At 43.3% G+C, this 13,460-nt stretch overlaps 1 protein-coding gene across 1 annotated transcript in view; it reads right to left on the bottom strand.

Moving 5' to 3' along the window:
• The window catches only part of LOC126284656 (protein takeout-like), a 30,554-nt gene extending 19,926 nt beyond the window's left edge, over positions 1–10,628 (bottom strand). Inside the window, exons 1-2 of the mRNA XM_049983761.1 lie at positions 10,518–10,628; positions 785–877 (exon numbers count right to left, since the gene is read on the bottom strand). Coding sequence (XP_049839718.1) covers positions 785–877; positions 10,518–10,581 — 157 coding nt within the window. The 5' untranslated portion in view covers positions 10,582–10,628. The remainder of the gene's footprint in view (positions 1–784; positions 878–10,517) is intronic.
• Between the last annotated feature and the right edge of the window lie 2,832 nt (positions 10,629–13,460).

Genomic DNA, 13,460 nt, shown 5'->3' with positions numbered 1-13,460 from the left:
GTGCTCTAACATCTGAGGTACCCAAGCACGACTCACGACCCATTAAATTCACGTATGAACGACTGTTTAAGTGCATCTGCGCATGTTATAATTAGTCTTATCATGTTACTGAGGTTTTTACAGAAGTGATATGATGGTGGCTGTGGTATGTGGAATTTTTTTAACTTTTTTTAGTGGTAGAACTGACTTTAATATTTAAGCGTCTGTAAAGTCAGGTATATCAGCACTGCCGTGTCACGTTGCTGTGGTTCAAACATACCCATAACCATCCAATGTGAACTTCTTCGTAAATATTCAATACCTCTGATATATCCTGGTTGTATTATTTCCCTACACTTCTAGGATGGGTGACATGAATATTTTACAAGCAGTCTCTATTAGAAATTGATTGAAGTTTGCCGCCTTGTTTACTCTGTACTGCAAATATCTGATGTTACAAATTCATATGCCGACGAGTTGTCAGGCACAGGTGAATTGCCAAAGGGTACTCCATTAGCAAAGTTTTTATGTGCACAATTTCCCGTTTCTGGACATTTATAAGGTTCAGATCATTGCACCGCTTTGAAATCTTCCCAAAATCTTACAATAATAAGCGCTGTTTTATATAGACCCTGAGAAACCTAAGTCGAAAAAACACCGACGCATGACATCCAGGAACTGCACGAGGAAGTCCGCTTCACGCTACTGGTCCAACTGCCTCTTATGCAATATCGACGATTGGGAGGGGGAAGTAAAAATAATGGTCTACATTCGTGAAATGCATCACTGCCTCGACAAAAGTTACCTTGTCTCAGAATCGGTCTGGAATCCATGAGGGCATTCTTCAAGCAGCCGCTGAAGTCAGGGTCAGTCTGCTTGCACGTTTTCATCGATGGTGCTGTAATAAAACAAGAATTTATTAGTGCACTATTTTACGTATATAAAACACATCGTATCACAAATAAAACGACGAAACACCTATTGGTTGTGGGCTGTCAACCGTGGCAAACATTTTTTGTAATTTCTTTGCTACTTTATTAAAACCTTTTTTTATTGTTTCAAGAACTTGAACTGCAGTTGTAACATATACAAGAAATGCTTCTAAATCTGTGAACATTATAGGGCTCGCTACTCATTGCACTGGTGTCAGGGCATATACAGGTATGAAGATGTACAGCCATGAGCTATAGCTGAATGGTAATAATTATGTACTAGTTTTTCGAGATTGTATGTCACCGATTCAGGGGATAAATATCTATTGTCTGAAAAGGAAGCTGTTCAGGCATGAGGTAAAGTTTCGTGTGTACAGACGCTTTTCTTTACACTTTCAGTTTCTTCTGATTTTGCACTAGGCTTGCAGTTTAATGTTGTTTCTATTCTAGAGCTCGGCAGTAGATTTAAAATTGGGAGTACTTTGGAGAAGGTAACGATAACGTCCGGAAACCTTGACTATACAGGGGAACTGGAACTATTTTCAGTCTTGTTCTGAGACAATATGTGTCAGAAAAAAATTGTAGGCCAATTGTAAGTGTCGGAGTACAGGATCGTAATAATTAAACTTAAGTTACTTGAGAGGGACCTGATGAAAAACGAGTGATCGTTGGACAATGAAACCTCGTGGAAATATTTGTAAGAACATTTGGAAATAAATAACAAATTGTTGAAAGCAACACATTTTAATTTCCACATGACAGAGTAATACGCGTATCATGTATGCTCCTATGTTACAATCATTTCTCGATGTGACGATCATCTGCGTACACGACAACCTGGAACTGCACTAGAGACTGCTCTATTGCTCTCCGAAATGTTTAATGTGGGGTGTGGACGACGGAATATCCAGCTGTCGTGGCACAGCTTGTGGCCTGCTTCAAGACCGTGTATTGCGTACAGCATTCTCATCCACGCCAACACTAATTTCTTCAACAAACTTAGCTGAAATAGGCCTTCTCTAGCGTCAATTTCCAAATCAACAGTTAATTGGAACTTAGGAAGAGAGAACATCTCCGTAAGCCATTAAAGTGTCGACACTGGCGAAGAGCAGCGGCTCTACTGATTATTTTTTTTTTTTTTTTTTTTTTTTTTTTTTTTTTTTTTTTTTTTTTTTTTGTAAAACAGCTTTGCGAGTAAAACCTAGCCACCTCGTCCAGGCCCTTATTGACTGTGTGGAACTATAGTGCACACCGGTGCCTGTGTTTCACCCCTACGTCGCCATAACAGTACTGGTGGCTAAAGGCATGTCATGACACTAACACTACAAGGGACGTTCAATCAGAATTCTGACACATTTTTTCCTGCCCTGCTTCGGTTGAAACAACGCAGAATTTATTGTGGAACTTCGTCGAATATTAGCGCTTCAGCAACTAAACCAATGGTTTCCAAGCTGAGTGCAAGCAGACATCTGCTCGTACCACCGCCCTCCCACCTTCCCCTACCGTCTGTTGTCACTCTCCCCCACATTATCACCAACATTAACATTTAACTATGTTGTAGAATGAAAGGCTTTTGTTGGAACACTTATGTTTTTAAAATGACTAAATATGAACGGGATTTAGTTTGTGTGTGTGTGTGTGTGTGTGTGTGTGTGTGAGAGAGAGAGAGAGAGAGAGAGAAAGAGAGAGAGAGAGAGAGAGAATGAATTACGAAGGAATTGGAGGTGCATAACACTTACTCCCCAAAACTCCGTCTCAGATAACAAAGCTAACTAGTCAAAGTGAAGGCAGATATTTCCTATGCATTACTCCTCTCCACTGCGTCACTTGGTGAATTGCACACTGCAACCCGAATCAAAATCAACCAACACAAAATGTGTGCACTGCACTTACTTCTAACTGGCAAAAATTGGTAGACTATGAGGCTGTTAAACCTTTGTGTCTAACCACAGGCACACAGTAATAGTAATAATAATAGTAGTAGCAATAATAATAATAAAAATAGTTACTGTTGAGTCGTGCTACCAATTAATTCATTTACCTCCTTCGAAACGAGTAGTGAAGCAATTTATGTACTACTCAGGTACTGTCTACCACTTGGAGAAGACATTTTCTTGAGATTTTCAATATTTGTAACGCATATGCCTCATTTTTGTCATCAGCGATGCGTGGTACAAAGCACAACATATGTGTGTATTGTGTAGACTATGGGAGGAATCTCTAGCCAGCACTGCACTAATGCTACGAACTGCGAAAAAGTAATCATTGATAACTTATATAATCAGTATTAGAGTCTTACAAAATTGTGATAATAGTAATGATCTTTTCGAAACAATTTAGTTTCGTGACTGAAACAGATTGGAATAGTTTATTTTTTACCCCAAAGAAAATTTCATTTTATCCCTTAGGGGGTAATTGCTCCCACGTTGAGAACCACAGCACTGTAGTTTCATGAAGTTCCGATAGGTGGCGGCGCTGACGTAGGTTTTGAAGCGGTTTCTGCAACAGAGGTGCGTTCCAACCTGAAAGATGTAACTCTTTTGCAAGAGCGTCGAAGATATCGTGTGTGATTGCAGAAAGTTTACGGAGACGTGACAGTGAACGACAGCACGGTGTCTTTGGGCGACGCATCTGCTAACATTACGATAAGATCGTGCAAAACCTGTCCGATCATTGCTATAAAGTTATGTACCCATACAGTAAATCTTTTTCCGTCAACGCTGGCTCAGGTAGCGAAAGTATTATAATCACAGGGGGTGGGGGGTGGTAAGGAGAGGACCAGTAATTTCTTAGAAAATAAAATTCTAATGGAAAGCATTGTTTACAAAACGACGAACATTCTGATACTATTACTTGATAGTAAATACCTACATAGGGACTTCAGAAAGTAAGTTACACGTGAAGTCCCAAACGAAGATCGTTGTGCAGCATGATTGGGACATAACGAAATTAGAATTATATTAATACCTTCAGGTGCGGACGGGCGTTGATATACACTCCTGGAAATTGAAATAAGAACACCGTGAATTCATTGTCCCAGGAAGGGGAAACTTTATTGACACATTCCTGGGGTCAGATACATCACATGATCACACTGACAGAACCACAGGCACATAGACACAGGCAACAGAGCATGCACAATGTCGGCACTAGTACAGTGTATATCCACCTTCCGCAGCAATGCAGGCTGCTATTCTGCCATGGAGACGTCTTAGAGGTGCTGGATGTAGTCCTGTGGAACGGCTTGCCATGCCATTTCCACCTGGCGCCTCAGTTGGACCAGCGTTCGTGCTGGACGTGCAGACCGCGTGAGACGACGCTTCATCCAGTCCCAAACATGCTCAATGGGGGACAGATCCGGAGATCTTGCTGGCCAGAGTAGTTGACTTACACCTTCTAGAGCACGTTGGGTGGCACGGGATACATGCGGACGTGCATTGTCCTGTTGGAACAGCAAGTTCCCTTGCCGGTATAGGAATGGTAGAACGATGGGTTCGATGACGGTTTGGATGTACCGTGCACTATTCAGTGTCCCCTCGACGATCACCAGAGGTGTACGGCCAGTGTAGGAGATCGCTCCCCACACCATGATGCCGGGTGTTGGCCCTGTGTGCCTCGGTCGTATGCAGTCCTGATTGTGGCGCTCACCTGCACAGCGCCAAACACGCTTACGACCATCATTGGCACCAAGGCAGAAGCGACTCTCATCGCTGAAGACGACATGTCTCCATTCGTCCCTCCATTCACGCCTGTCGCGACACCACTGGAGGCGGGCTGCACGATGTTGGGGCGTCAGCGGAAGACGGCCTAACGGTGTGCGGGACTGTAGCCCAGCTTCATGGAGACGGTTGCGAATGGTCCTCGCCGATACCCCAGGAGCAACAGTGTCCCTAATTTGCTGGGAAGTGGCGGTGTGGTCCCCTACGGCACTGCGTAGGATCCTACGGTCTTGGCGTGCATCCGTGCGTCGCTGCGGTCCGGTCCCAGGTCGACGGGCACGTGCACCTTCCGCCGACCACTGGCGACAACATCGATGTACTGTGGGGACCTCACGCCCCACGTGTTGAGCAATTCGGCGGTACGTCCACCCGGCCTCCCGCATGCCCACTATACGCCCTCGCTCAAAGCCCGTCAACTGCACATACGGTTCACGTCCACGCTGTCGCGGCATGCTACCAGTGTTAAAGACTGCGATGGAGCTCCGTATGCCACGGCAAACTGGCTGACACTGACGGCGGCGGTGCACAAATGCTGTGCAGCTAGCGCCATTCGACGGCCAACACCCCGGTTCTTGGTGTGTCCGCTGTGCCGTGCGTGTGATCATTGCTTGTACAGCCCTCTCGCATTGTCCGGAGCAAGTATGGTGGGTCTGACACACCGGTGTCATTGTGTTCTTTTTTCCATTTCCAGGAGTGTATGTCTTGATAACAATATGAGTCCCTACTTAAGTGCTAAGTAAAGTAAACAGAAAATAACAAAAGAACATGAAAAAGCTTCGTAATGAATTTGTACGGGCTGCTTCATTGCATCATTTGCAACCTTTGTGGAACTGTAGCTTAAACATACAGAAACTTCATCTCTTGAGGAAAATTTTTCTTGTAACACGTCATTTACTACGCACATGAATGGTCTGGTAGGTTCCGAAAATCAATTAAAGAATTTTTCGTGATAGTTCGGATAATTCATACTAGGCATTGAGCCTTCCTGAGGCTGATATCCTTGTAACCATGGTCGTCCAACTCTGACTTTTGTTGGATTCACCCCTAAGTAAAAGCCAAAGTTCTATTACACGATCTTGTTCTTTAAAATATGACTACTTCCCTACAACTGGAAACTATTTGCTCCTCTGGAATGGACCGTTACTTCTCGTGAAAAATAGGAGTGATTTTAGGCTGAAAAATACAACTGCTTCATATAATCCGTCCTTTTTCATAACAAACTGTCAACTGTTACCATGAGGTTTAGCCGGCCACTGTGGCCGTGCGGTTCTAGGCGCTTCAGTCTGGAACCGCGTGACCGCTACGGTCGCAGGTTCGAATCCTGCCTCGGGCATGGATGTGTGTCATGTCTTTAGGTTAGTTAGGTTTAAGTAGTTCTAAGCTCTAGGGGACAGATGACCACATATGTTAAGTCCCATAGTGCTCAGAGCCATTTTGAAACATGAGGTTTAAGTTCTCGTTTTTGATTTCCACCTTATAAATTATTAGTAACATGTACTGACAGTCACAACTACATGTTTAAACGACTGAGTTATCTTAGCCGGCCGGGGTGTCCGAGCGGTTCTATGAGCTACAGACTGGAACCACGCGATCGCTACGGTCGCACGTTCAAATCCTGCCTCGGGCATGGGTGTGGTGTGATGTACGTAGGTTAGTTAGGTTTAAGTAGTTCTGTTCTAGGGGACTGATGACCTCAGACGTTAAGTCCCATAGTGCTCGGAGCCATTTCTTTTAGTTATCTTAGTGGATGCAGCAGGTCGACATATAGGGTGACAGAAAAGTCCGCAAACATTTGAGAATGCTTTAATTCAAGGAATTGTGTAAGTAGAGGTGCGAAACGTGACGTACGTGCTTAAAACAGCATGGGGTTTTGTTGAATACACAAGCAAAAGCAAAAACGGGCCAACAGAGGGCGCTGAACAGAAATTCGTCAGTGACACCGCATGAAAATCGTGTATAAAACTGCGGAATTTGGGATACCGAAATTACTACAACTGTTGTGGACACAGAACTGCATGACGAGATCACGGTGTGGTGTGTATTTACCATGCCAGTCGTGATGAGACCCTCTTCGAGTAAATGCGGGCTGATACGTATCAAACTACGTGCGCGATGTACACCGATATTTTACATGATCGCATCGTCCCTAGCCCGGGTGATAAAAACCTGCTGGAAGGTACGACTTTTATGCAAGATGACTCTCCACCCCTCATTACTACTTGTGTGAAAGATCTCTTGCACACATCGTTTGATGGGGATCTAGTGCCGAGCCGCCACCTTCGGCATGCTTGGTCTGACAGGTACCCACACCTTAATCCGTGTGGTTGTTGGTTATGTGTTCACGTGGTCTACCTCGATAGACCGACATCATTAGGGATTCTAAAATACAACACCGTGTAGCAATTTCTCGCCATACCTACTGATACACTGTACAGTGATGTTCACAACATTGTCCCTGCACTACAGGTATTGCTGATCATTGACAGCCGATGTGGCGAGCATTTGCTATAAAGAACATCGCATTTGCTAAAATTGAATTTTTATGCTAATTATTATTTTTGTATCATATGAAGAGCGGTCTGATGTTCTTTTTGTGCCTTATTCTTTTGGTTTTGAACAAAACCATATGTCATTTCCAGCGTGTGTATCAGTTTACACCTTTTGAGCTACACTATTCAGTGAACGCAAACGACACAAATTTGCAGCGTAACCTCTGTCATTGGTGATTTGTCTAATACGGGGTTCCTGTGCACCTCTTTTCTTCTTCATTACAATAAGAAAACAAAACTCGAACATAGTGCGCTGTACATTATATACGAGTACCCTGTAAGAACACGTCAGCCTATTCTAACTGGTTTCCACAGGTATAATCCACTGTTTTTTATTGGACACCACTAGTGGATATTTAGTGACAAATATCGCCTCATCACGAAAAAATTGTTCAAATAGCTCTGAGCACTATGGGACTTAACTTCTGAGGTCACCAGTCCCCTAGAACCTAAGGACATCACACACATCCATGCCCGAGGCAGGATTCGAACCTGCGGTCGCGCGGTTCCAGACTGTAGCGCCTAGGACCGCTCGGCCACTCCGGCCGGCTAACCACGAAAAACCACTTCTTAAGTTTTGTAGAAACAATCCGATATTATGACCAACTGAAAGAATGACGGAGCAAAAGGAAAAGAACATTACTGATCTGGCTTGAATAGAATAAGAAGAATTGTTTGCAAATTCCCCTTACAACACATTTTCAAAGACGTCGTGATCCTGCTATGAGATATAGCAACTACAATTAAGACTCTCATCGTCACGTCTAATTGCTCTTTCAGGTGTTATAACACAGAATGTATATTCAGCAGGACAACACTTTAACCTAATCTAGAAGATGAACTTAATTCGGATTCAATAGATTTTTGTTTCTCTTTCAGGTAGTTTACGCATTTTGTTACTATATTAACATGTACCTAGCTGGGCGTAAATGGCAGAGAAGCATATTTTCCGCGATAAATTTTAAGTCGATGGGTGTCAGAAGAGAGGTATGAGATGCCTTTCCAAATTTTATCTCCCTTGAAGCTTCATGGCAGATAAACACTGCGTACCGGAACTGAGGGCCTTTGCCATGCTCGGGCAAGCGCTCTACTATCTGAGCTACCCAAGCGCGATTCACGACCCGCTCTCACAGAAGACGAGGTACTGGTGGAATTAAAGCTGTGAGGACGGGTAGTGAGTCGTGCTTGGGTAGCTCATATAGTAGAGCATTTGCCCGAGCAAGGAAATTGGTCCCGAGTTCGAGTCTCGGATCGGCAAACTGGTCTGTATATAAAGTAGATAAAAACTGCCATGCAGTTTCCCCGCAGCGCACACTCCGCTACAGTGTGAAGATATCGTTCTGGTTATCTACTTTATTTTCAGACCAGTCTGGACACGTTTGCTTCCATTCTCGGTCTGTATTACGAGCACCACACCATACACAAGAAAGCCGCTGCTGAAAGCGCTGAGGGATCTGTCCCTTGTATTGGTCGACGACAGTACCACGATATCAAATCAATGCAGCATGGCTTACGGAAACGTAAAAGTAAATTTCAGGGAAAATACTTTTGTAGCTGTTTTGATGGATTCTTCTGCTCTATAAAATATTAATTACACACTTGGAGAAGTAAGAAACTGTAGATTAAACAGTGTAATCGCAAAGAGATAAACATTTTCTTCACTGGAATAATAACGCAACCAATGCCAATAACAGGATTTGCAGAAAACATCGCATAAGAGGTGATTAAAAAGTTTCCGTTTGAGAGAGTTGCTGCAGCGTATACAGGGTGGTCCATTATAGTGAGCGGGCTAAATATGACACTGAGTAAGCATCAAACGAAAAAACTACAAAGAACGAAACTTGTCTACCTTGAAGGGGGAAATCAGATGGCGCTATGGTTGGCTCGCTAGATGCCGCTGCCATGTGTCAAACGGATATCAACTGCGTTTTTTTTAAATACGAACTCTCATTTGTATTACATATTTGTGTAGTACGTAAAGAACTATGAATGTTTTAGTTGGACCACTCTTTTCGCTTTTGTGATAGATGGCGCTGTAATAGTCACAAATGTATAAGTACGCGGAATCACGTAACATTCCGCCAGTGCGGACGGTATTTGCTTCTTGAGGCCTTATCCGTGTTAAAATGGACCGTTTACCAATTGCGGAAAAGGTCGATACCGTGTTGATGTTAGGCTGTTGTGATCAAAATGGCCAACGGTCGTGTGCTATGTATGCTGCTCGATATCCTGGACAACATTATCCAAGTGTCCGGACCGTTCGCCGGATAGTTACGTTATTTAAGGAAACAAGAAGTGTTCAGCCATATGTGAAACGTCAGTCACGACCTGCAACAAATGATGATGCCCAAGTAGGTGTTTTAGGTGCTGTCGCGGCTAATCCGCACATCAGTAGCAGACAAATTGCGCGAGAATCGGGAATCTCAAAAAAGGCGGTGTTGAGAGTGTTACATCAACATCGATTGCACCCGTACCATATTTCTATGCACCAGGAATTGCATGGCGACGACTTCGAACGTCGTGTACAGTTCTGCCACTGGGCGCAAGAGAAATTACGCGACGATGACAGATTTTATACACGCGTTCTATTTAGCGACGAAGCGTCATTCACCAACAGCGGTAACGTAAACCTGCATAATATGCGCTATTGGGAAACGGAAAATCTACGATGGCTGCGACAAGTGGAACATCAACGACCTTGGCGGGTTAATGTATGGTGCGGCATTATGGGAGGAAGGATAATTGGCCGACATTTTATCGATGGCAATCTAAATGGTGCAATGTATGCTAATTTCCTATGTAATGTTTTACCGATTTCACTACAAGATGTTTCACTGCATGACAGAATGGCGATATACTTCCAACATGGTGGACGTCCGGCACATAGCTCGCGTGCGGTTGAAGCGGTATTGAATAGCATATTTCATGACAGGTGGATTGGTCGTCGGAGCAACATACCATGGCCCGCAAGTTCAACGGATCTGACGTCCCCGGATTTCTTCCTGTGAAGAAAGTTGAAGGATATTTGCTATCGTGATCCACAGTCAACGCCTGACAACATGTGTCAGCGCATTGTCAATACATGTGCGAAACAGCGAATTAAATGCACACGTTCTAGAAATAATAGGCGAGGGAAAGTGTACATAAAATAGTCTTATACATAGGAAGGCTTGGGCACCTGTTAATGTTTCACAGCACGAAATCTGATACTGAGACATTAAACAGAAGTTGATAATAAAGGAATTGTCAGCACGAGCAAATCGTCGTGGAGCAGCAATGTAGGTAGACGCGTTAGCACGACGCCTGTGCGTTCTAAGACATTCACAGTAAGCACTTACGTAGCTGAGCGGCACCGGCGTAAGCGACAAGCAGCAGCATAAACAGCGGCAGTGTTGACCCCATGGCGCCTGGAACTGGAAGCCGACCTCTGGAGCTGGAGGATGGCGTGTGGCGTTGGCGGCACGCCGGTTCCTGTCTTTAAAGATTCCGTTCTCAAGGGCAACTACACCCACCATGTAGCCGGTCGCCGTGACGTCGCCGCACGGATGCAGACTCTTCTATTCTTGGGGGAGAGCGGTAGAAGAGTAGCGCGTAGGTAATGTTTAGCCTGATCTACCGACGATCCGATACGTACAGGCTACAACGTTCCCGATATCCGCACCCTTACTCTCAAATGGAGCGTGAGGCTTTCGGAAAGCTCTCGTACGATCGAAGGGGTCTGGTAGGCTAGAACTTGTTCAAACCAACAGACAAGCATCGGCGCTGTGCCTCAAGGGAATAATAACACTGCTAAACGAAATTCCAGGCAACAGCACAACAAAATTTTTCCTAGTAGTGAACCTATCAAGTATGCATTCCCTGATCGATAGAAACAAAACTAACTACAAGTTAAAACGTATTAGAGGATTCTACCTCCAGGCCACTTACAAAGTGCTGGGCTCCTAAAGAGGAAGCACCTGTCAACAAGACATTCTCAGCATGAATGTTAATAGGAGGAAAAACACAATAAAGAATAGATGCAACTGGCCACCGACTGGAAGCTGTGTGGAAATACATAACCTTCAAATACGTACATTAGATGTTACATCCACGTGTTAAGAATAATATTGCAACAAATGAAAAGCTCCACGAAACAGGAACTAGAGACACGCATAAACGTCCTTCATGTGGTTTAGTTGATTCTCAACTTCAGCCTTTCACTAGCTACTGTCGTTTACGCAAGTGGAGATGGGTCAGGCACAGACTTGCCTCCTTGCTAACAAGGAGCTCGAAACCAAAGACAGACATCGTACATCGCTCTGTATACAAACTGTATCCTACCACAAAACATGACTCCATGGTGTGATTACTGGCGCATTATGTAACTAACATCCAAGGAGACGATAACCTAATCAACTTCTTTATCTACGTGGAAAACCAAAAGGTTGGTAAGCATAAATAATGTGGCAACAGCCTGGAAATAACATTTGACAAACGTGGAATAGAATAATCTATTGGAGGCGAAGCAAGACAGGAAGAGAACAACAATCTTTACAAGAAGAATTTTAAGTTTGTAAAAAGATTAATTTTACCGCCCAAAACCATATTTTATCCTTTCATTTTTATTATTTAAATCAAAATATGCACTATCATTGTGATTTTTCATGTATGTGTTTACTATTTTTTAATAACGCTTTTCCTCCAAAAAGGTTGTATAGCCTCTATAGGAATAAAAGTTAAAATTTCGTAAACGACCATACGAAACATGAGACTGCGTTCCTGACTGGACGAAAGAGTTCGCAGCAGACAGAACTTAAGGTGTCATTCTCAACGGAGGGACTCTTCAGACACAAAGACTTCTGACGAGTCCCTGGTGAGTGGTGAGTGTTGTAGGACCTTTAGTCTATAAATGATCTTGTGGATGATATCGGAGGTTCTATGAAACTATTCGAGTATCGTGCTGCTCTCTCTCTCTCTCTCTCTCTCTCTCTCTCTCTCTCTCTCTCTCTATATATATATATATATATATATATATATATATATATATATATATATCCTTTTCTCTCTCTCTCTCTCTCTCTCTCTCTCTCTCCTTCTCTCTCTCTCTCTCTCTCTATTTTGAAACTCATCGTAAAGGAATGTAACGTGATACCTGTAAATAAGCGATAAGATAGTTTACTGCTGTTCGCAAGCCCATCTATCTTTTGAAAGATTAAAGTCCTCTAAATATTTACGAATTATTATACTGAGTGATTTAAAGTGAAACGACAACATAAAATTTATCATAGGCAGATGCGAGACTGAGATTCATTTGAAGAATCCTTAGAAAGTGTGTACCAGCCATGTAACATGTAACCTACGAAGCTTTCGTGTGACAGATTCTTCAGTATTGCTTGTCAGTGTGGGGACGTTGCCGGATGCGATTAACAGAGGCAACGGAAGACAACCAGCGAAGAGCAACTGTTTCACCAAGGTTCTGATTAGCAAAATCTCCAGTGGCAGATCCAGCAAGACATGTTTTGCGCGTCGTGTTGTGTTATACTGTGAAAAATCTGAGCGCCTAATTTCCTACAACAGTTATTTGATATACTTCTTCTGCTTATCTGTATCTAAGGAAAAGAAGGTAAAGTTATATAAAGTCCATGCCAATTATCGTACTTCTGGCGCACCATTCGGCATTGGTAAAAATAGGAGAGTAACTGTAGTAGACGAGGTACCCTCTGCCACACGTCAGGAGGTGTATTACGATGTATGGGTGTAGATTTGGACCAGAGTTCGTATCACAAAGACGTAGGAAGCAATTCAGACCTAATTTAAAGAGAGCCGGAGCATTCAATGGATACTGACGAACTAGCACCATGTGCCCCCATAGACAGTTTCGTGAAATATCAAAAATGTTTCGCCGTATGCCACAATGGCAATTGAATCTCAATGTAGACAAGTGTAATGTGCTGCGAATATATAGAAAGAAAGATCCCTTTTCATTTAGCTACAATATCGCTGGTCAGCAACTGGAAACAGTTAATTCCATAAATTATCTGGGAGTACGCATTAGGAGTGATTTAAAATGGAATGATCATATAAAGTTGACCGTCGGTAAAGCAGATGCCAGACTGAGATTCATTGGAAGAATCTTAAGGAAATGCAATCCGAAAACAAAGGAAGTAGGTTACAGTACGCTTGTTCGCCCACTGCTTGAATAGTGCTCGGCAGTGTGGGATCCGTACCAGATACGGTTGATAGAAGATATAGAGAAGATCCAACGGAGAGCAGCGCGCTTTGTTACAGGATCATTTAGTAAT

Source organism: Schistocerca gregaria, chromosome 8 (genome assembly GCF_023897955.1).
Source record: "Schistocerca gregaria isolate iqSchGreg1 chromosome 8, iqSchGreg1.2, whole genome shotgun sequence".
NCBI classification, from domain to species: Eukaryota; Metazoa; Arthropoda; class Insecta; order Orthoptera; family Acrididae; genus Schistocerca; species Schistocerca gregaria.
The sequence above is the reverse complement of the archived record's forward strand: the minus strand, read 5'-3'. Positions and strand labels throughout refer to the sequence as shown.